Raw genomic sequence first — 23,814 nt, forward strand, 5'->3', positions numbered from 1 at the left:
TAATAGGCAAGTCACGATGTATTCGTTTAATTTAGGGGTCCAAAACATTTTTCATAAAGGCCCAGATAACCGTAAAGCCAGTCGATTGTGGTCGGGACAACTGTAATAACTCATGATCGCGGAACGGATATAAATTTGGGTCTAACTGAATTAAGTTGTTCATTACTAAACCAAGAAAACAATAGTAGCCTAGGACTAACTATGTGCAACAAAAACTGTGGTAGCTTAAGGTTTATTTTCGTTCAGTTAATTTAGAGCGGCTAATTAAAATTTAGCTTGGAATGGCATTCGACAACATTTTTACCGTATTCATCTTCATTGAGGAAATATGTAACGGCCCGGTATAATTAACTCTGGAGCTGGATTTTAAGAAACTTAAGCTGAGGGCTAAGGTATGATTTTGTAGTAAGTTTTACCATTCCTGTGTATGTTCGGTCAATTTTCAGCTAGCCCTTTAGTTAAACGCCTGTAGATTCTAGGTAGGCCATTAAGTTAAACGCCCAATTGTCAGTGTTACTTGGGTACGAAGTGAACATATTCTTTATAAAAACAACCATCAATCGCCTGGCGTGGTATCTAAATAGTTGGGAAATAGTCACAGATCAATGAGGTGTGGCCTGAAATGGTCGTCTTAATTTCTTCGCAGTCCATTCTGTTTCCAAAATATCCTAGTGACATTTTCTTTTGCGGCTACTTTTGCAATAGGCCTAAAATGCATAAGATTGTTCAATAAATATCTTGATTAAAACATGTAAATAATTTGTTTTTTGTTCTTCTCGGGTAACATTTGTTATAGATTTAGCTGTCAACAATTTTATTTTAAACTCCTGTTTATTACAAACTTTAAAAGCAGTAGAGATGGCCTAAATTCCTCGTCAAATCCTGGTTTGCACAAAAAATGCTACTCTGAAGCACTGTTATGTACAGATGAATGTAATAGTAAAATACACGTAACAGACATGGTTTTGGCAAAAAAACAATTTTACCACCTATAAGAGTTAAACGAACAAGCGCTCTCTGATACACATGCTTCTCCGTTCCAAAACAGGAATTGTGGACAAGTGCAACGTGGCTTGCAAACGTATAGGCCGGTTGAGAAGTAAGGACTGCTGCACTTCCAACGTCTTTGCGGACAAAGGCTAAATATTTGATTTCCCGGACAACCTAAAAAATTAAGAAAAATAGGTTTATTTCTATTTTGCAGAAAATTAATTTTTACGCAGTGTATGATGTGTTCGACATTCATGACCGGACTTTTAGATCTTTTTCTTTGGGTATTGAAATTGTTATAATGAAAATGACGTAAACAGTCAATGTTTTTTTAAATGACTTGGATGTGGACTAAGATGAACATGTACCTGATGGCACAACAAATAAATTGGAAATTGTGATGGGGAACAAAATATATTTGACATTTCTACGTGGAAATTGAGTTATTGGCGAAACAACACTGTAAAACAATATGGGCCAAGAACACACTGATGGCTAAATATAATGAGTTGGAAAAAGTTGAACCTGTTGTAGGCCTACTCGAGCGGAAGTACGTAAATATATAGTTAGGTCAAGTCGTTGCGTTGTTTCTCGGAATATTGGAATCTGTTAAGATCATTTTTTGCCAACAAGTTGTTAGGGCCGTTGACTACACGACTGTGTGACTGTCCAGAAGCCACGTAAAATGTCGCAAAGCGCCCAAATATGGCGTATATTGCCGTTTCTTATTAAACCTTTGATTATAGGTGTAATTCATAAATCATGAAAAAATATACATTTTGAAGACGAGGAAATTTTTGTGGAAACGTCAAAACAATACATAAACGAGATTAATTTTATATAAATTGCAAGCCAATACGATTTAGTTTGACAGATCAAGGACCGACAAGACAGAAAATGGCAAATCACTCACGTGTAGTTGTTATAGGACAGCTCCGGCGGTACACACATGCGCCCAGATGCCAGAATTGTCCTATCGGACAGGAGCAGCCAGGTGTACAGATCCGTCTACACGGCAAATAAACATCCTCACATCGCGAGTTGCATGGCTTGCAACTGTGAAAGATTTGCCCCGACAATTTACACCTTTCTTCTGAAAAAGAATAATAAAAGTTCTTTAATCATTGGACGATAGAGATTGATTTTTGATGGTCAGCTCGACTCCATGAGCGAACGGTCCTTTTGCTGTCCTATTTTATGTTATTTTGTTTTTTAATGTTTGCAATGATCCACAATAAATTGAATCTGAATCTGAATCTGAATCTGATAGCTTTGTTTATCTACGAGAAATTAGGTTTACATATTTACTTGTTTTAACGCTGTACTTTTCGGGGAAAGAGTTAAGCGAAGGAACAACAAAATAAGAAAAAAAACATATCTTACAGTTTATTGATATTTTATTGCGTACATATTCTTAGGAGTTTACGGCATTACACTTTTATAAATCTTGAAACAATTGCAAGTTCTGAAATGGCTTGTTTGTTTACTTTCATGTTTACGTTGATATAGTTGCCGCTTTAGTTAAAAAGCAATCATGGAAAAGCCAACTGGGTGTATTGCCCCTACAAATACCCCCTTTCTATTTGTTTTTCAATAACTTGTTGCTCGAAAGACAAATTTCCACCTTCAAATTGTGGATAACACCACCAAAGAAAACTATTTGTTATTACTGTATAGTGACCAGGTCGGTAAAGCGTTGAAGGGTAATAATTTAATCAACCATCGTGCTTACGTGGACAGGTTTTTCTAGGAATGCATACGTTCAACTTGTTTCTGACGTGTCCATTTGGACAGGCGCACCTCCTTGTACAGCTCCTCACAAGGCTACAGGACTTAAGCGGCTCGAGGCACGTGGCGTCGCACTTTGTTGCGCACTGCTTCCACACCTCGTTTTGGAACTTCTCGCAAGCTGCGTCGACGTAAAGATCAAAATTATACGCGTCGGAGTCTTAATGTACCTTCTATTCATGGCGAACTTATAGTTTATAGGATATCATCATATTACACCCAATAAAATATGCGATACGCCTAAAGCAGTTTTGCAATAGCGCTTTAGTAACATTAACAAAAATACATGGGATTTATTGGCTACTGAAAAGGTAAAAAATATAAAAGTTCGCATTTGTATTGCACACCAAAAAAGCGTTTGTGAAACTCATTCGGTTTTCCTATTTATAAACTTACACATAATTGAGTCAAAACAAAGTAAAAACACAACTTTGCGAGATTCAACGGCTAAATTATACTTAGCCTACTTGTTGGAACAAACTCATTCGCATGGTACCGTTCTTATTCAAATTTTCAAATCGAAGAGGATACATTAGGTAGGCGGACGAAAGTGCAATGGTTGTAGTTTTGACAGATTTAAGTGGTAACCAACTATTTTTGAAAAAAAACATTTCTCAAGTTTTAGTTTAAGAATCATGGATTTCCGCATGCCAAAAGCAATGTTTAATTAACAAAACGTTGACTTCTACAGCCATTGACTTTCCAAAAGTGTCACACATTACATTAGTATAAAAAAAATATAAACGCGGTCATTTCGAAAAAATTGGGTCAGGTAAACTCTGATACATTTTATTCGGGCCCGTGTCGGATATGTGGTTGTACATATTTGTTTCGAAGTAACGATAACGTTGCCAACAGCAAGAAAATTTACTTGGTATTCGACAATCGTCTTCTAGGAGCTCCCTGCCATTGTAGGTGAACACGGCGTTGCAACTACCGCAGTAATTGTCGGTGCATTCAGCCTCAGGATAAGCTGGACATTTTTCCACGTCACAGGGACGGAAACTGCATCGCACCGCTGGTTGACCAATCGGGCAAGATTGGGCTGCAACAAAACCAAATTGTTTAGGTTAAAACTTGTTTGCTCTTGGTTCTACTGGGACGATGGGTATTCTGACTCTGACTCTGACTCTGACTCTGACTCTGACTCTGACTCTGACTCTGACTCTGACTCTGACTCTGACTCTGACTCTGACTCTGACTCTGACTCTGACTCTGACTCTGACTCTGACTCTGACTCTGACTCTGACTCTGACTCTGACTCTGACTCTGACTCTGACTCTGACTCTGACTCTGACTCTGACTCTGACTCTGACTCTGACTCTGACTCTGACCTTTTCACTTTTGTACCAGCAGCAAAGCAGTTTACCTGGCAGTTCGCAGTCCTCTTCAGTAAGTTCTTCCCCTTCGTAGGAGAATATGGCGAAGCAGCCACCGCAGTAGTCGTTGTCGCATCGCGCTTCTGGGTGTGCCGCACAGTTGTTAATGCTGCAGGGGGCGGTTTTACATTTCCATTCGTGCTCACCGTTGGGACAAGTCGCGGCTGCTAAAAGCATGTTATATATAATGAGCAATAAATTAGAAATGCGACAGTTGGCCTTTCTAGATCGTGTTTGTGAGCGGACTCAGGAAAAGATAACACTAAGATGTACAAATCATTTTTTTATTGAGTTGAATAGATAAAATGTTCTATGACTAAGGCAAAATGGGGTCAGTACACATATGGATGCTTTGTTAGTGATGCGACGAAGCATTTGCAAAGCGAATAATTAATTATTCGACTAAAATATATATAAAGATAATAGCAGATAAAAATCCATAAACGTAACTACCTGGCACTATGATAGTTTTTTTTCTGAAATGAAAAAGGCTTGGCAAAACCAACATTGTTACAGTAACCTTCCGAGATGGAACAAAAAAGTTTGTTATGTAGTTAATATTGCTAACTGGTGGCGCTTTACATTATACGATTAATCCATAAGAAAAATGTACGATTTACCGAAGTTGTGAATAGGCCATATCGCGATTTGAACAACACTTAACCTACTCATCGCTCAGCCCTCTTCCTTTTTGTGCCACATTAAATGTTTGAAGGAAAACAATTAACAAAAAAAACGAATGCAATTGAAAACCTAATGTAAAACAGGTGCAACTTTTCAACATTATAAGTCTTACAAGCGGTAAAACATGGAAAAAATGGATTTAAACCAAACCACTAAAAATTAAATTGGTGTGTAAACAAATTCACCGTCAACATTAAAAATCTTAGTAAAAAGTGCGTGGCCCACTTAAAACTCGAAAGAGCTCAAGGCCTATGAGCTGACCGCAGCTGTAAAGTGAAGTGTTGCATTTACACATCTTTAATATTGTAAACAACTCAAATAGATGACCGATTTTTAACGCCTTGTATTTATTGCGAAATGACTTTATGGTTAGATATTACCGTTGGGGCACAATCCACTGCCCACACAGCTGGTGCCGTTCCAGAGAGTTCCAATCGTGCAAGCGCAACCGGATGGATCGGTGAAACGAGAAAACAAGCAATCAAAAGTTGTTTGCTGGCCACATTTCCAGACGCAAGGCTTGCCGTAGTTGAAGTACAGCTGGTTGGAAGGACATACTGAAAAGCAGATTCAATGTGACGTTTGACACTGCGTTCTGTAAAACTGAAAAAGGCTGAAGAGATTCACTTGTGTAGCGCATTCATAGATTGAGCATGCTATGATAAGTGATTTTTAGTAACAGTGGGTCAATTTAAGTCACTTAACAACTAACTCTTTTCACACAGTACGTGCTGTTTACATTAAGCTTTTTGTACAATAAACTATCCAGGCTGTAACGGATTGGGGCCATTTAAGCTTTATAGGGTCATATTAATTTTATATGAATATTAACCATTTACATTACAACTAAATCACCAGGGCCTTTTCTCTACATATTTTGCTCGTCAAACACCTGATTAAGCCCATATGAGAGCACAAAATTTCAAGCTCGCACTCACTCGGGCACGCAGCACGCACAATGCACTTGTTGTCCTTGTCCCTGACTCTGCCTTGCTGACAGGCGCAGCGCCGGGTGCAGACCTCCTGCGTGCTACAGGGCTTGTCCGGCTCGTCGCAGGTAGCGTCGCACGGACTGGCACAAGTGTTCCACTCCTCGCCGTCTTCCTCGAAGCAGCCTGGAGTACAAGCGCTATTTATCGGGTTTGCGTACTTCAACCAAAAGGGGTGAAGTGACGCGCTGTGGGCGGCTCCTATCGCCAATACGTGAAGACCGAACCGCGCTAGAATGTCGTAGAAAATTGATATACCGAGAGGGATAATGCGAACAATGGTGTCGGGATAAGTGGACACGTATACGAAGAACTACGTTCCACTGAAATCGATTGACAGATTTTTGTTCGGACGTAAAGAAAAACATCGATGTATTGACTCAGGCTTACGGATATCAAAAAAGATGGAACGGTCGAGAGCTGTTATTCGCAAATATAACTGATTTTTTAATGTGCTATATGGTCGACGCCATGTTAAGATGTTAGACGAACACGCGTGACATAACTTACTTTGCTTGAATAGTTAGTTGTAGTGTTGTAATGACTTAGGTCAAAGGTGCTTCTCAAGTGCACTTGAGTCACTGTTTTATATGACTTGAGTTGATCTAAGTAGTTTTGGTAAAGTAACATGACTTGACTTAAATCTATTGGGCAAATGATTTGACTTGGACTTAAGTCAGTGTGTCAAACGACTTAAGTAAAATTTAAGTGTACATATACACATAACGTTGGATTGTTAAATTTAGCTTTGCACGTAAAACAATTAAATAGCTATACGTGTTTTTTTGGGCATTTGTTAAGGTTCTTTTTAGGTATCCCGTTAACCCATTTTAAGAGTACTTTTAAAGGATGCAATTCCACATTTTGGCTATATTGCATCCGGTTAATGCTGTAAAAAGGTAATCGTGGCAAACTTGTAACTTACCCATGCATTCCTCGGCTGTCAACGTTTCCAACCCGTCGCTGAACTCGGCGGTGCAACCTCCACAATAGTTGTTCACGCATTTCGCACTCGGGAATCGTGGACACCTGGCTGAGTCACAAGGCGCCACCGCGCATTGGTGAGGAGTTTCGCCGTACGGACAAGGCACTGTCGCAGCAATAAAGGCGTTTTTAAATGTTTTTTTTGCTTCCGTTTGATACACAAACAAGAAGCTTTTTTAAAACTGTTAGTCTGGCCATCAACTGATAATACTGTATATCATGGCAATAAAATAGCTTTAACCCTTTGTTACACTAAACAAATGTTAGAGTTTAGTTCATTAAGAGCGGAACAGGCTTCTCTGAATACAAAGGTTGAAGCAAGAGCAATACGAAGACTTAAATGTCTTCTGGACATAGTTCTTTTCAATAACCTAATGCTCATCTGATATTATAAAATTTTGTCTAAACTATATGTGGTATATTTTCCTTCGTGGTGTAGTTAATAGCCAAATCACACCGGGACTTATTTGTGAGAAATTCGATTTGCGAGATTTTTTTAGTCCTACCAATGATTTGTTTAGGAGTAAACCAAGCGTTCCTACCTGGACATTCGTCTCTTGGTACACAATTGTTTCCATTTAAAAACGTTCCTGATGGACAGGTGCAGCCGATTCTGCATACCTCAGCGCACGCCAGTATATCATCTTTTTTGTCACATGGTGTCACGCAAGAGCCGCAGAGCGAAAATTTCTGATTGCCAGGACAAACTAAAAAGTATGTCGATAAACCTTTTATCAAGGATTTTCTGTCATAGAGAGTTAGTAACATATAGTTTTATCAGCATTTTTTTCAATTGACATAAATCCCGGACAAGTCAGCAGCAAAACAACTTAAGTCCAATTCAAAGTCATTATTATAACCAGTTGAAACACGTCACTGACATAGAATAAATGCAAATTTACAAAATCGGTGAACACAATCCATCCAAAACAATATTTTACACAGCTAACATCAAAAACAAAGAAATAAAATGTAAGATGTTTATGTTTATGACTTGACTTAAATAACCTAAATCTTACTAAAAACAATTAACGAACTTAAAATGAAGTCGATTTATTTGCGTACCATACCTGGCTTAGCTAACTGCAAGTTAACATTTATCCATTGCAACTGATTAAAGTCGAGTGAAGTTAGCTCGAAATATTTAAGTCAGGTTAAGGCATTCAAAAACAGTGACTTAATTGCACTCATATAAAGTCATAGAGTAATTGCAATATTGGTAACTAAATGTAGTGCAACAACATCCCACTCTGATAACTGCTTGCTCCCGGAACTAAACAGCGATACAGGATTGAAACTTTTATGTTATTTCGCCTGGCGCACGTTTGCTTGTCGCAGATACGAATTATTAACCAATCAAAAATAAGATCACAGTGGGCACTTGAATATAATTTAATGAATTGAAACACGCATAGATGCCGTGAATGCGTAGTTGTATCGGTTACCAACTATCATTACTGCCAATTACTTTCTTATTCTCGCTATTACCTGGGCAGGTCGTCACACAGTTGTCGCCATCCCACAGCGTTCCTTCAGGGCAGGTACAGCCTGGGTTACAACCAGCTAAACAACTGGTAGAAGCAGGATCTTGCCCACACTGCCATATGCAGTTGGGACAGTCCGCAAAAACTTGATTCGACCGACACGCGGGAGCTGAAAAAGGGCATAAAGGGTCGGGTATTAATATTTGCCTTAGTTAGTGTGAAATAAACCTAAAAAGGTTATAGAATCACATAAGTATTATAAAATGCTTAAATATATTTTCTATATGTAGTAATACTGATGTTCGATACATTTTATTCCGAAATTTGAACAAAAACTATACCAATAACCGACCCATAGCCTACCAAAACGTCATTACTATGATCAAACAGACAAGTACAGATAAAATAAAATGTCCAAAGGTATTTGTGCAAGGGTATTAAGCCAAATTTACCTAAGGGTTAAGACGTTTACCTCATTTCAGATATTTGCCAACCTTTAATTAATTAACGTTTTATGATAAAAAATTCTGCGTTATATGAATATTGGCTGAAATTCTTATTTTGATCTGGTATCGTGTCGGCAATGAAACTACCCTAGTATCGGACCAGTACCGATTCTAGAACTTGACTTCGGATAACGGACCCGGTCCAATACTATCGAACATACCTACTACCTAGTGAGCAATTTTAAACTTTTTGTACGAGCTTGTTATCATGGCAACAGTTTTTGCTATTCATATCTAAAGTAAATCAACATAAAAAAAATTACTGGTCGTTGAAGGCTGCGGTGTTGTGGTCGACATGGCTGGGCATTCCGCAGCTGTGACACAATAGTCGCCGTTTAAGAAGGTACCAGATGGACAGGTGCAGCCCACTCTGCAGAAGTTGGTGCATAAAAGTATCTCGTCCTTGTCGGCACAGGTGGTCACACAAGAGCCGCAAGTTGTATACTTTTGGTTGCCCGGACAAACTGTGAAGAACAACGACATGGGTAGTTTGCAGGCCTAATTTATCTTACGTATTCTCACAATGTTCAACTTCTTGGCTTTTGGCGAATATAACTATGAATTGTATACACGTACAGTGTTAGACCACTTCTTTTTTCAGAATAGACGAAAAGCGCGTCTCACATTTACCAGTTTTGTAGAATACAGAATATACATGGTTTTGTTTTTCTGATATAGTGTTAACTCCATTTTTAACACGAAGAAAAAAATGAAGCATTTAAATGTTTTATTATCGGTAAAACTGAATAAAAATCATAATTTAAATGACGTTGAGCGGCAACCTTAAAACTTCTCACAGATTCCCAGTTTGAGAACCACTGTCCTAATAATTCCATCTCCGCATACAAAACCTAACTTTTTATCCACTGATTTGCCTCTGATTTCAATAGAAACCGCCTATTACCTGGGCAGGTCGACACACAGTTTTTGCCATCCCACAGCGTTCCTTCAGGACAGGTACAGCCTGGGTTACAACCAGCTAAACAACTGGTAGAAGCAGGATCTTGCCCACACTGCCATATGCAATTGGGACAGTCCGAAAAAACTTGATTCGACTCACACTCGGGAACTGCTGAGTAAAGACATAAATGGGTTTTATTATTCATACTATAATAATAATGGTTTACATTTCAATTAAAGCGGAATGTAATCTTAATTAAAATTATTATCTATTCAAAATATTTTTATCATGAAACATCTAGAGTCTAGACTTTAACCGCTACATGTTTCATGGATTAGGATGTTTTGATTTAAACGTTTCAGTAAACCCTAAAAATGTTACCGATTGTCGTCGGTGGCGCGGTTGTTGTTACGACAGGGCAATTGTCTGCTGAGACACAATTCTCGCCGTTCAGGAAAGTTCCCGCAGGACAGTAGCATCCTATCCTGCATTCTTGCGTGCAAGGTGGTGGAGTGTCCTTGTACTTGCACGGTACTGTGCAGCTTCCGCAGGTGGAGAAGCGCTGGTTTCCCGGACACGCTTTTTAAAAAGTATAAATGTTATTCCTTTATCCTCAAAATGGCGCATCGTGCTGTCAAAACCTTAATGATTAAAAACATACACCAATCCATTTCGGCGATTAATAATTCAATTTAGTTTTGTTTTCTTTTCTTTTGTATTCGCGTGCCTGATTTCCACTATTGTTTTATAAAATATTGTTTAGTTGTTTGGTGTCAATGAATATAGGACAACGATATTTTAAACGGCGGTTGTTTAAAACATATGAAACTCTGAATAAAGTTAGTAATTCTCATATTATATTATATATATTCAATGTTCGTGACTCTAAAAAAGTCTGCAAATTATTTCAGCCGAGTAATAATTTGGTTATAATCAAAATTAAACTAATAATTGAATATTTATACGCACGATATTAATTTTGATCCTATTCGTGCAAGATATCATCTATCAGCATGGGATTCTGATACGAATTGTTAAATACCCAAAGTGCCAAAGAACGAAAACATAAAACAACACGTTTTATGAAAGTAATAAAAGTTATATCTTTGTTTTATAAGTACTTGGACATTTTCTAACGCATGAAGTTCCATTCCACAAGGTTCCGCGCTGACAAGTGCATCCTTTGGTGCAACCAGAGGCAAAAGAAATTGATGATATGTCTTGGCCACACTGCCACAAAGGCCGCGGACAGACAGAGAGGACTTGGTTCGATTCACACCTTGATCCTATAGATAGACGACAAAATAGAATGATTCACAGTTTTTGCACTTGGAGTTGGCGGTGGCAAATGGTAAAAAAATGTTAAGCACTGCTAACTACAATCAGTTCATGAAACAGATCCACAATTGTTCACCCTTAACTAAAGTTGAACTAGCAAACATTATATTTTAGGAAAATCAAATTTAGTGTGATATATCTTGTTATTCGCTTTCCCGTTAGTCAATTTCAAAGGCATAATTGGCGTATGGAGCTGTCGTGTTAAGTCGGTCGAAAATCATAATGGAATATTTGTCCATACAAACGCTTTTCATCTCAAAAAACAGATCGCAAAAAAGCATTGAACAGAACCTACGTGCAGGCGGATTGGTGAGAGCTACAGTTGTTATCGGTTTGGTAGGAGGTGCAGTGGTCGTCGCAGGCGGGCACTCATCTCTTTGTACGCACAAGTAACCGTGTAGGTAGGTGCCAAACGGACAGGAACAGCCTATTTTGCACTCTAGGGTGCAGATTGGCGGGTTGTCTAGCTGGTCGCAGGGAACAGTGCACGACCCACACGTGGAAAATTCCTGGTTGCCTGGGCAAGCTGAAAAGGCGGCTTTCATTTACTACATGTGTTAAATTAGTCTATACTTCCGATATATTTCATTTTAACGATAGTTTAATAACTTTATCATTGAACGTAAGAGTCATTTATTAAATTTTTTTGTTTTCCTATGTGCACATTGAAAGAGAAAGTGGCGCGTTCGAAAGCCGTTCGATAAGCGATTAATTAATGGGAAGAAATAAAAAAATGGTGTAAAATCTAGAACAGCGGTTTGCAAAACGTATAGCTTCCACGTTTTCAAATTATTAAAAATTGCATATCAAATTTGCTGCACATGGGTACAACGTTGTTCAATAATAATATGTCAATTGAATTTCGCAACTCAATAGGTTGGTCATGGAATGTATAAAAAACGTATAAATAAGAAATGTGCAGATCTATACTGTTTAGCCTGTGCACTCGAAAACACAGCGTATTAAAATAGTAAAGACATTGCATGGCGTGGTCAAAACGAGTATTGTTCATTTAATCCGTTAGGTACAAACCAAAAGGGAGGATGCATTTACAACAGCATTGGACGTGGCACTAGAAGCACTAACATTTATATGTAAATTAGGTCTAACTTTTACAGTATTTTACTTGGACACTGAAGGACGCATTTCTCGCCATCCCACAGAGTTCCATTAGGGCAATGACATCCAGATACACTTTCGTTGATACAGATTTTACTTGCCAGGTCTTCTCCGCATTGCCAAACGCATGGCACATTGTTGGAGTAAATCTGGTTGGACGGGCAAGCTGAAAAAGTATAAAGACTAATTTATATGAGGAAAAGATTTGATGAGAAAACAAATTTAAAAATAAATGCAATTTTCGACCAACATTGTAACACATAAATGTTCGAACGTTTTCTTTGTAGGGCTATTTAAAGTACAAAAAGTGCTCTACCGTTATTCGGTGTGTCGCAAGACGATTTGTTTACACAGAAGCCTATGCTATCCTTGTAGGTGCCGTCGGGACAAGCACATCGAGCTTGACAAGGCTTTTCGCGCATCAAACTACACGGCTTCGCCGGCTCTTCGCATGTCGGATCACAGTTCACGGTGCACGTACTATACTGCTCGCCGAACGCTTCGACACAGCCTAAAAGGATATGCCTTTTTTAGATGATAACCCTTAGGTTTAGATGATAACCCTTAGTTGAGAAGCAAAAACACAGATAAAAGTTAGGAATAAAGTGTATATTTATGTCAACATCATATTTACCATTGCACAGATTGTCATTGAGCACAACCCCGTCGATGTCGAACACCGCATTACATCCTCCGCAATAGTCGTTGGTGCAATTGGCCTCGTCGAATTGCGAACAGATCGCAGTATCACAAGGCGGCGTGAGACACAAAACTGGCGAACTTCCATCTGCGCACTGGGCTTTACACGCAAAACAAAAAAAAATTATATTTTTAAGTGATTTTAACACATAATGCCAAAAGGAATTTCCTAAGGCTTTGACCGCTGTAAAAAAATCTTTAAATATATTGCACAAAATCTAAAAAAGTATTACAGTTATGACCTGTAAACGTGTTTCATATTAGCTAAAACTTAGACGCCATTCTTGACCCCAAAAGTATATTAAAAGGCTATCGTTCCGCAAAGAAAATGTTTTGACTTTCACTTCTAAATTCTTGTCTTCTTAACGTATGATAATAATTTTCGTAGTTTTACGTTAAAGCACATAATTGGCAAAAAAAGCTTACTTGTAATGTCAGCCGGGCACTCGTCTTTCGCAACACAACGATCGCCGATCGAATAAGGTAAGGTAGGTGGGCAACCGCAATCAAACTGACAGCAACCGGTAGATGCTGTTGTTTCGTTGCACAGCTTCCGGCATCCACCGCAAGTCTGAAAATTCTGGTTTTCCGGACAAACTGCAAACAAATGACCATTGTTTATATTCACAAACATGGTGAAAAAAACCAGAAGATTTAAAAAACACGCGAAGTAGAAAATTGCAAATAACAGGCCCTTGATTGTGCTCAAGCTAATAACCAACACATAACGGCATCTGACCCATTTAATGTTACCAAATGTGATATAGCTTATCGAGTTGCAGATTCACCTGAATCACCAGGTTATTTAGTTATATATTTTGTTACGGTACATGGCAAAAAACTTGACACTACTAAAGTTATTTTACAATTGACTTGGCTTGGACTTTAGTTATATTAAAGTGACACTACTTGAGTGTTCGATATACATGACGTGGCGGATTGCTCGACGGCTCCTATAGTTGGGTCTTCTATAAGATTCCTTTGCGACCTCTTGTAACACTAAATAACAATGCTCGAATACTTTTTAACTATAGGCGCTATGACATTACTGCTAAACGTGTAGTAAAGAAGCTTCGTCGTAAAACGCTTGTTTTAAGCTTTTGTTAACGTGTCTTTTTCGAGACTGTCCAATAAAAAACATACCTGGACAATCGGCCGATTTCACGCAAGAGTAGTTTTTCCAATCCCACATAGTCCCGTTTGGACAAGTGCATCCGGGAACGCTTACTTCTGGGCAAGAAGTTATTTCTTGATCGCAGATCCATTGACACGGGACACGATTCGAACACACTTGGTTGAAGGGACAAGATTCTATTGAAAAACAAGTTTTTTTAGGCGTTATAAAGCCTTATAGTACGACTGTCCGATATTACCGGATCACAGCCGATATCCCGTGATGTTATATAGTGGTTTGACGCTTGTATTTGTCCCGTTTCGACAACAAACTAATTTGTGTAGCCCAACTAGTTACGATTTAAAAAGGTTTTTTTTTTTTAGTTGGCAACACGTTTACTTTAAAAGTACACTTGGCGCGTTCGGCATATAAAAATATCAGCAATGTTGAGCCTACTTATGAATGGCCGAAGCCAAATGAAATTGACGGAAAGTCAGAAAGCGAACAAAGTTTTTTTTTAAGTTGGAAAATTGTTACCCACGATACCATAGCCAGAATAAAAAGCTGTATATTTGGTTTTAGTTGGCAAACGTTTACTTTAAAAGTACACTTGGCGCGTTCGGCATATAAAAATATCAGCAATGTTGAATCTACTTATGAATGGCCGAAGCCAAATGAAATTGACTGAAAGTCAGAAAGCGAAAAAAGTTTTTTTTTTAAGTTGGAAAATTGTTACCCACGATACCATAGCCAGAATAAAAAGCTGTATAAAAACTTTGATTACTAAATAATATAGCAAAAAATGAATTTTTTGTTAAGTATTTGTCCACACAGTTGTGGACACATATAGAAGAGGCAAAAAATAACTTTATGCTGAAAACATTGACTAGATCTGCCCATATGACACCATTGTATTTGATTCGAATTAGAATTGCTGATATCAAAGTATACTACATTACCTTATACTTAACCCAGATTACTTTAATAGCGCTACGTTTGCAGCACCGCGCGAACTCGTTTGCGAACATAAAGAAACCTTACACGCGGAAGAGAAGGAAAGAAGGTAACAACGTAAGCAAGAAATAAGAGAATGCATAAGTACGACCTCGAGAAGGGACCTATTCGAGTTTTACAACTCGGTGATTATGATATTAACGTGTTATGGTATGTATTTAACTATATTAACATATATTTTCTGATGTTTACGTGGCTTGACTTGTGGTGGCAGTGAATTGACCTTAACTTGACTAGGGCTATTGTTTGTCAAAATACTTCATGTGAATTTTAAATACCCACAAATACCCACTTGGAGGTCATATAGTTTATTAAACAACGGATTTAGGTTACCTATTATTTAAATAAGATAAACCAAAAAAGGAATATTTGCGGTTATGTTTTTCGAAATACGATAAATTTTATAAAAACGTTTTACGGAAAAATTAACATAACCTACAAACTACTGAAACAACTACAATAGTTTATCACAATATTGGTCGAAACTGAGTACCGTCGATTGGGTGCGGTTTACCGCTCATTACAAGTTTGAAGGTAACATTAATATATTTTTGCCTGGTATAATTAATGGCATCAGATTGCAATGAGATAATAAATGAGTAAAATTTCAAGCGTTCCCCAAAGTCCATATATCCCAGCAATAAAAACAGTAATATAACCTGATATGACTGCTAAATCGAATATGACTAGTAAATCCTGCCCGTGAACTATACAGCGTACAAATATAATAACAAATTTATATATTTGAAGCTTCGGCCTACTTGCCAAAAAAAAACGTTACTTACATTTCAGAAGGTCTGAGCTGCAAAACGTTTTACATTGCCAAATTTTAAGCATATATTAAAGCCGAATTTGCTTTCTTAACTAATAAAAAAATCTTCAAAGATTTTTCAACAAGTATAATAGTAATCTGGGTGCGCATATTTCGTTATAAGTAGCTTTGCTTTCTTTTACAGATCGTGTAGTTACAGATCGTGCAATTTCCACATCGATTTAACCATATTATTGTTTTACCTTGAGATGCTGTCATTCCGATGCAAACGGAGCCAACAACGATCAGCAATATTCCATACATCTCGGAAATTGTTTTTCACAAGTAACTGATTTAATTTGTGTGCTGCACTCAGAGTTATATACCGCTAAAACTCATCGGGTAATCCCGTACTTAAAGCGGTCGACTAGCCCCAGGCCTTACTAAGAAATCTCTTAAGCGATCTGCGAATTCAATTCGATTTGAAAATGCGCAGCTAATTTACAAAGGAAATGGACTCGCTTTGTCTGGCACGAATCCTTCTTTTGCAACACATTGGCTTAAAAATAAACTAAAAAGCAACAACAGCAATGATTGCAGATCACGTTCGGTTTCGCTGCCACCACACGACTAGTTAGGCAATTTGTTTTGTTAATGCTGTATACTTGAAAAAGGCCCTGCGTTATTTTTTATCAGACCTGTTTTTTCGGCTTAATAGACAAACATTTTGGCTTGGATGAAGGTAACCGCGCAATCGCATGAGCTTCATGATCGATGAAACAAGGTGCAAACTTTTGCGACGTCTATGAATCATCCGGCTTACAGAAAAACAATTTCGTCCTAATCTTTTACTTCGCCGGGTGATTAATAAAGCTATTTTCAGAAAGGAAAACCATACCTCCGGGTTTACTGGCTAACTGACTTCACATGTCCTTTTCAGTCCACGAGCAATAGCGCTTACTGATGTATTGTTTAAAAATTGTAGTACTGATTGCGAATATTAAAAACTGGAAATAAATCTGCCTGACAATTCCCGGTCAGATTTTTCTTTAGACTTGTCATTTAAAATTCTGTAAGCCGTTTCTTTTTTTTAATTAAAAACGGTGTAGTATGAGCGATGCCAAACGTACTGGATGATAAGTTGCGGACAAACAATCAAACTTAATAACAAAAATTAAAAAATGTCGTATTAGGAGCATCAAGTGATTTTTGCGACCAGACAAGGGATAATTAAAACCAGGGACACGAATAAAAGTCGAGTCCGACTCTAGCCAAATTCACCAATTCCGTTGAGTCCTGGTTCCGGCCCAAACTACCTAGGCCTGTATTCCATCCATCCTTGTTACCCAAATAGGACTAAAATACAGCAATCCTCTCATATGGGTTGTACTACAACGCCCCAAACTATATAACTTATGTGAAATATTTCTATTCCATTTTTACGATTCAAGTTAAATCAGTTGCGAATTCACTGCGCAAGCGCACGTCGGCCTTGAGACTCGAGTAGGGACTAGGGATGTCTAATAATATCGCAGTGGATACCCATCATGTCAAGTGGTAGTATCAGTACTCGTCCGATAAGGTGGTTTCGGTGCTGATCCGAAACCAGATTAACATTGGACATTCAGCGATAAATTTGCAATACAACGTAGAGATTTCTACATTAAAATGCAAATTTATCAAAATGTTAACAACTGCCTGTGGCTAAACTTCTTTAACTCTTAAGCACATTAGGCTTAATAATCCGAAAAAATTCCTATGAACGTTTTAATTTCATTTATGTTGCCTATTTGAGAATAGCAATGACGTCATTTGGTGTCGCATCAGAAAGTTCAAGTGCAGCTCCGACTCCACAGCTCTGCGAAAAACACTTGATATAATTTAAAATTTTTACATATCACCCGTCTTTGATCTCAATATAGCCTCGGCCGGTGCTTCTCTTTTAACCTAAATATATATATGTATATCACGATTGCAGTTAAATTTTCAATTTTGTAGTTATAATAATAATAGGCCTACTTCTAAACAAAATACTCACGTATCCACGATCGAGTCAGTAGTAGAGAGAAATTGTTTTTTTTAACAAAATTTTGTCAGAATTTACACGTTAGGTCAAAATTTGTCACAATTATTTCAAACTAAAATCGATTAAAAATGCACATAATTCGTATTAGAATTGTCGTTAAGTTAAAAGTTTATCAAAAAAAAGTAGTTTCGAGTTATATTTAACGACATTTTAACCGTATTATATCTTCAATAGAGCAATATACGGTGTACACAAGTTACAGATTAACCATACCCAGGCCTAGTATATCGTATTAGGTTCAGCTCGTTTTTGCATTTTATAGTTGTTTATATCTGATTTGGACAAATTTATTGAACAGTATTTGCTGTCTTTTTTAGCTTGTGATTTGCAATTATCCTGTTTTTCTAATTTGATAATATTCAGTGCTTTTCAACCTTTAAAATTTTCATCTGCACTTTTTATTTCGGAAAATTTTCATCCGCTCGAAACAAGCACAGTAAGTTTGCAACCCTTAGTTTTGTTTTCGAAATAACAATGAAAGGGCTTGTATATTAAAACCGTGTGCCTACTAAGTCTGGACCGGTATAAAATAAATAGCTTAAGCGCCAATGAACCACTATACGAGACTATATTGCTATACTTGTAACGCATAAGTGGGCGCATCAGCTTATTCGATTACTGTATTACACATAATAAAAACTAATAACATGTACCATTTTCATCCGCACGACGTTAGTCATTCGCATTACAATTTTTTTATCCGCACAGTGCGTACCATCCCACGGGTTGAAAAGCACTGTGCTAGATCTTTGTTAATTTTCTGCAATTATTTTTACGCTGTATTGCAACGCAACATTTTTCCAAGATAACCAGCGTCTTGGTTTTCTTTGGCAATTTTATATTTTTTTGTCTTTTTGAAATGACGAAAATATCAACTAAGCATTTTTATGAGTTTTGCATAAACCAAAAAAATAACTTATTTGTGTTCAACCGGTAGCCAGTCAACTATTTAATACGTGTGGTTTACGATGCCAAGACACAAATGCAGTACTTGAAACAACAATATGTTGTTGTAATGTATTTATTGAAGGTCAAAATTTTGTAAAAAAAAATATTTTTTGGTTAAAAAATAATCGACCTAGTCATAAGGTATTACCTAACAACGCCCCCACAATGCGTTGTGTGTGGGGGCATTTAAAAAAAGGTGTACAATACTACCAACAAGCATTAGTCAGTTATACGTGAATATAAGTCACAGGTGATGGAACGCTTCTATTTCAATGTGATCAAAACGATTATCGCATATGTATTGTAAACGAAAAATGTATTTTATACTGCGATCGTGCGCGACAGCTTGTATTGCTTACTGTAAAACTAGATTCTGGTTGGCGGAAATAGACAGCCAGCAGACAATTTTACAAGGTTCTTTTATGCGGTTATTTTGAGTTTCATTTTAACAGTCAATTCAGGGACATTTTGTGGTTAGTATTCATCAATGCCTGGCATATATTTCCGAGGCAAGCTTTATATTTTTCAATTTTTTTTTTAAATCGTTATTAATCATCAACACTACTAACAAACAGTATTGTTCCTTAAATGTTGTTCTTTATTGTTATCCCAGTTCAGTAATTCCGATAAAAAAACAAAATCCTACTCGTTTTTTGTGAAATTTCTATTGCCGTAGTGCCATTGATGCGACAATTTGGACAAAAAAGTGAAAACAAATTCGTTAAAAGGCAAGATGAAAACCAGATATACCCTGAGTCTAATAAGTTTTAATAGTGACCGTTCATTATAGAATCTCATAGGATATTTTACAACTCCAGGTCGTATTAGAGAACTTGCGTGAATTAAAAAACACGAGCTTTGTTCTGACCGGATACGGGTTTGTTTGTACTAATTTGTATTTTCTAAACATTTTTTTGCAAAGTGCGAATTCGAGACAAAATATGCGGCACCAAGGTTACACATGTATTGCAGTTCAAGCGTTATTTGGGAGTTCAGGCAAGCTTAACTTTTTATAAGGTAAATACAGTATGTCTTTTTGTGTCCATATATTTAACTAAACTGCTAGAGCGGGCATGGATATATTCATCGACATATCGGTAATAAAACTTTTATTTTTTCCCTATGTATATTTGCAAAACAAAAAATGTTACCAACCGCACGCTATTTAAAAAAAAAGTTTGTTGTGAGTTCTAATTTGACTTTTGCGATTAGGCGTACTGCCATGTTCAATTGTTCATTAACTGTAAAGCTGTATCATGAAAAAGTTTTTTTTTATGATTTATTATAATTTGAAGTTGCGGATTGTAAAAGTATTTCGAAATTAAACTAAGCAATACGAGAACTACATACTGAAAACATACAAACTTTTTTCACGGTGTAACTGTATATATTATTCGCCTGATGCACAATAAACTTTCGTGTTGAGTGTAACATCGCGTCATGCGGAAGTGTTGTTATTAAATGTAATGCGGATTCGTGAAACTACAGTAGAATGACCACTTATGTACATAGCGTGCAAATGCGCCCACTAAAAACGTTACAATTTTCATTGCCTAGTGACTAAACAGCCGTTCGGCGTATTTACTGTCATAATATGATGTGAATATGTTCTGCACTCACCTACACGCCTCGCCCCCTGCTATAGTTTCTGCTTATACGCAGCGTCACGCTTTCAGGAAGCATTTAAATTGGCGGAAGCGCAGCAGCCCACACTGTACGGGCCACTATAGTTACCGAAGCTTTTCAGTCGTCACACGCAGCAGGGCTGCTGTGCAGATGGCGTTGATTGTTCACAGGCTTGATAGCAATTAGCCTCGACACTACTGACTAGCAGTTCGTCTGGCGTGGGTTGTTGTGTAGCGCGATAGTAGGAAGTGATTGCGCCAAACTTGCACGCTTTACGGTTCCCACAGCGTGCAAACATTGGCGTTTGGCGAGAGAGTTGTGTACTTGCTGAGGAAAGACAGCAATGATGTACAGGTTTGCTGTCGAGCATTTGCTACTTACCTGGTCAATGCTACTACAGCAATAACAGTTTGTTTAGGGCCAAATGTGCCAATCGCAGGATTGTTGCGAATGTTATTACGACTTAGGCAGCAAACGTGGTGCTTACAGCTTGTTGTTGTTACAAAGCGGTGTAATTACATTTTATTGCGCAGTTGGTAACAATGATAGGCCTATTCTTTCTAGCGTAAATTAATAGTTTAGCAAGAGTTGACAACCATATGTATGTCGCCGATATTATACAATAGCTTCCTTCGTTAGTAGCCTATATTTTGGCATTCTGTCAACGACTTCTCGTTTAATGTTTTGAACGAGCCATTTTGCGTTTCGCCAGTTTATTATCGTTCGAGGAATTTTTTGTAGCCTCTGCGTTATTTGCGATTGAAGGGACAGATAACGCACTCGAATCGCCACTTACCAAGGTCACATGTTATCAAGTTCACAAGCGAGTGAATTCGCGGCACAGATAACAAGTTGGTGATCAAACTTGCCGCGACGAAACTTGTAGAAAACTGATCAGGTGCGATATGATTTGTCGTGGACTCTTCAACCAAAAGAAAAAGGTCAAGCAAATGTGATTGCATATAAGCGACCGATTAGTCACGACAGCATTATATGTTTATACTTTGCATATGCAGGAAGTAGGCATCGTAGACTAAAAGGGGACAAAGAAAAACTGCTGGCTAAGAAACTTTTAATAGCATTAATTAAAACACGAAGGCCAGGATGGGCAAGAAGGCCCCAATCCCCAACGTAAAGATTGTAATTATTGGATCCACCGGAGTTGGGAAATATTCTCTGTCTCAGCAATACGCAAAGGGATGGATCGCTCCAAAAGAAGGTAAGCTTTGGAAATTTGTTTGTCAACTAAACTTATTTTGCATGGTGTAGAATTTGAATTTTTGGCAGGCCATCTTTTGTCACATATAGAATTAAGCAGATAGATATCCAACCATGTTTAACACAATTTTGTCTTTTTTACGACTGTCTTAATTATGCTAAAGAGATGTGTGGCATATCACAATTGGGTTCATGACCTTCGTGATACAACACGATAGTCTTTTATGACGACAGGTATAGGTTAAAACACAAGTTGCAATGTTGGAAGCAAAACCTAAAACAATTAAAAAAATAAATAAATAGTTGACGTAGGCCTATATAAATCATGTGCGCTAAATGGCATTTTTGTGGGTAGATGAACTATTGAGATATACATCCTGTATGAATCACGTGCTGTTAAAAAATCATCGAATAGTTGCATTTCTCATACGTGTTTGTTATATGAAAATTTATGTTTTAAAATCGCTGACCGAATCTTTCAGAGTTTTGACTGTATACAGGAATTTTAACTTATTATGACCACACCCGTTTTACCTGTTTCCAACCATTAAAACCCTTTACGCAGGTTTAATTTCAAAAGTGAACCTGGTTTCTATTGGGTTGCAATATTAACCGATCGATACTTGTGGTAGTAAACCGGTTTAACAACATACTGTTATTCGCTTTCAGGAGATGTCACCGACCCCTCCAAAGTTGCAACGGTCAAAGGCGCCAAGTACGACGTCAAAGTTGCGGTGTGCAAGGACATCGAAGCAGACGACGCGCTGAAGGGCAGCGACGGTGCAATTCTCGTCTACTCGGTCACCGACAAGAAGTCGCTGGCCTTCGTCAAAAACACGGCCTTCCAGAAGCTGCACGAGGTGCTGGGCCAAGGCGACGGCTGCGAGGCTAAAAATGGATCAGAAAAGTCGACCAAAAAGAGTCAGAGCGAAGATGGGGGAATGGCGGGCAAAGAGGTGGCCGAGACACCGACGGGCCAGCCGGCCGACCTGGGCCTCCGGGTGCCCGTGATCCTGGTCGGTAACAAAGTCGACGATGCTAAGTTGGCGAGGGCGATCGAAGAAGAAGAAGGCGCCGCTTTGTCCAAGGAGCTCCGCTGCCTGGGATTCTTCGAGACTGCTGCAACTTGTAACGCGAACGTGCCGCAAGCGTTCGACACCTTGCTGGAAGAAATCGCCAGCAGAAGGGACGCGGCGACTGGCGGCGGGGCAAGCAGCAAGGCGAAAACGCCGAAAGCCACCAAGTCCTGCTGTACGATATCTTGATTGCCCGGCTTTGGCCTTTCGATGTAAAAAGTATCGGAACTGAGTGCTTGCGGTTTTTCTCCGAGCGCGAAACGAGGGGAAACCCGTAGCGATTAAACCCAGGTATTTTAAGTTCGAATGAATCACTCGGGCAAATGCCGCTTCTTAACGTTTTATCCTGGTGTTCCTATTTGTGTACATTCCAATTTTAACTGGGCTCGGGCATGAGGCCGCTTACTCTACTGTGTTTTGTATTGTTCTATTTTAAACAACGCGTTGTTTATTACTCGAGTCGTTGCAACCTATTTCGTTACATTTTATAATAAAACTTGCTAAAAAACAGGTCCTAAAACCAAAGAACGCAACTTATGGCGTGTGGTCATCTCCAAATACGCACATGCAAGAGGCGCGACGCACACCACGTTCGCCCTGACGTCACAGCCTGGGATGAGCCAGTCGCTATTTGTGGACGCCTGCTGGTGCTTTATGTCGCTTCAGGCCACTGTAGAGACTGTGACCTAAAAGCACTTTATATATTGCGCCTTGTGGTTGCGCTCTGAATGCCTCGTCGGGCGTGAACGCAAATATATAGGTGTTTGACACGAACAAGTTCAGTGTGGGTTTGCATTGCTAATTTAAGCGTCTTGGCAATAACATGATCTTTGGAAAATGCAACGCGTTGGGTTCATAAATATTATTTTAACTAATAGAAATATATCATTATGACTCGGGCTTCCTTATTGCATACTGACTAATACTTGATGAAATAACAAATGACTTTTTGGCACACAATATATGCTTTCTTGATGTAATGTGCGTTGAACGCATAACGAATTACTTACCTCGTACCCACCAAATCACGACCATGCAATAAACAAACGATAAAGTCACTACCGCGAAGTACACCAAGAATTCAATAAACAAAACTTGAGTTTGCAAAACTATAGGTTTC

The 23,814-nt window shown here is 38.3% G+C and overlaps 2 protein-coding genes across 4 annotated transcripts; one reads left to right on the plus strand and one right to left on the minus strand.

The window, feature by feature from the left end:
* Window positions 1–912: 912 nt before the first annotated feature.
* Window positions 913–16,141, minus strand: LOC146160815 (zonadhesin-like). Of its 3 annotated transcripts, none has more exons than XM_083384063.1 (21): window positions 16,004–16,141; window positions 14,005–14,172; window positions 13,288–13,458; window positions 12,797–12,961; window positions 12,479–12,673; window positions 12,170–12,328; window positions 11,339–11,569; window positions 10,827–10,991; window positions 10,087–10,284; window positions 9,709–9,873; window positions 9,068–9,268; window positions 8,303–8,467; window positions 7,357–7,521; window positions 6,756–6,920; window positions 5,780–5,956; window positions 5,222–5,398; window positions 4,148–4,324; window positions 3,650–3,823; window positions 2,723–2,899; window positions 1,904–2,083; window positions 913–1,164 (listed from the first exon to the last, which is right to left on the minus strand). In XM_083384063.1, exons 1-21 carry the CDS (start codon window positions 16,062–16,064, stop codon window positions 983–985), a joined length of 3,618 nt encoding a protein of 1,205 aa, XP_083240189.1. In that variant the 5' UTR covers window positions 16,065–16,141; the 3' UTR covers window positions 913–982. The 3 variants fall into 3 exon arrangements, with proteins under 3 accessions (XP_083240189.1, XP_083240190.1, XP_083240188.1); XM_083384064.1 differs by having other exon boundaries at window positions 4,148–4,321; window positions 9,709–9,876; XM_083384062.1 differs by having other exon boundaries at window positions 9,709–9,876.
* Window positions 16,142–21,424: 5,283 nt separating this feature from the next.
* LOC146160816 (uncharacterized) lies at window positions 21,425–23,194 on the plus strand. Its single transcript, XM_083385460.1, has 2 exons — window positions 21,425–21,619; window positions 22,288–23,194. Exons 1-2 carry the CDS (start codon window positions 21,505–21,507, stop codon window positions 22,881–22,883), a joined length of 711 nt encoding a protein of 236 aa, XP_083241586.1. The 5' UTR covers window positions 21,425–21,504; the 3' UTR covers window positions 22,884–23,194.
* The last annotated feature ends 620 nt before the right edge of the window (window positions 23,195–23,814 follow it).

This window comes from Ascidiella aspersa, chromosome 3 (genome assembly GCF_963924565.1).
Source record: "Ascidiella aspersa chromosome 3, kaAscAspe10.2, whole genome shotgun sequence".
NCBI lineage: Eukaryota > Metazoa > Chordata > Ascidiacea > Phlebobranchia > Ascidiidae > Ascidiella > Ascidiella aspersa.

What these genes read in the sequence shown, in the direction of transcription:
- LOC146160815 (XM_083384062.1), bottom strand. Translation starts at nt 16,064, where the DNA reads ATGTATGGAATATTGCTGATCGTTGTTGGCTCCGTTTGCATCGGAATG. An exon ending in GAAATCGGCCGATTGTCCAG is followed by an intron (nt 13,459 to 14,004) that starts GTATGTTTTTTA and finishes ATTTGTTTGCAG; the next exon opens with TTTGTCCGGAAAACCAGAAT. An exon ending in AGACGATTGTCGAATACCAA is followed by an intron (nt 2,900 to 3,649) that starts GTAAATTTTCTT and finishes ACGTCGACGCAG; the next exon opens with CTTGCGAGAAGTTCCAAAAC.
- LOC146160816 (XM_083385460.1), top strand. Translation starts at nt 21,505, where the DNA reads ATGGGCAAGAAGGCCCCAATCCCCAACGTAAAGATTGTAATTATTGGA. An exon ending in ATGGATCGCTCCAAAAGAAG is followed by an intron (nt 21,620 to 22,287) that starts GTAAGCTTTGGA and finishes ATTCGCTTTCAG; the next exon opens with GAGATGTCACCGACCCCTCC.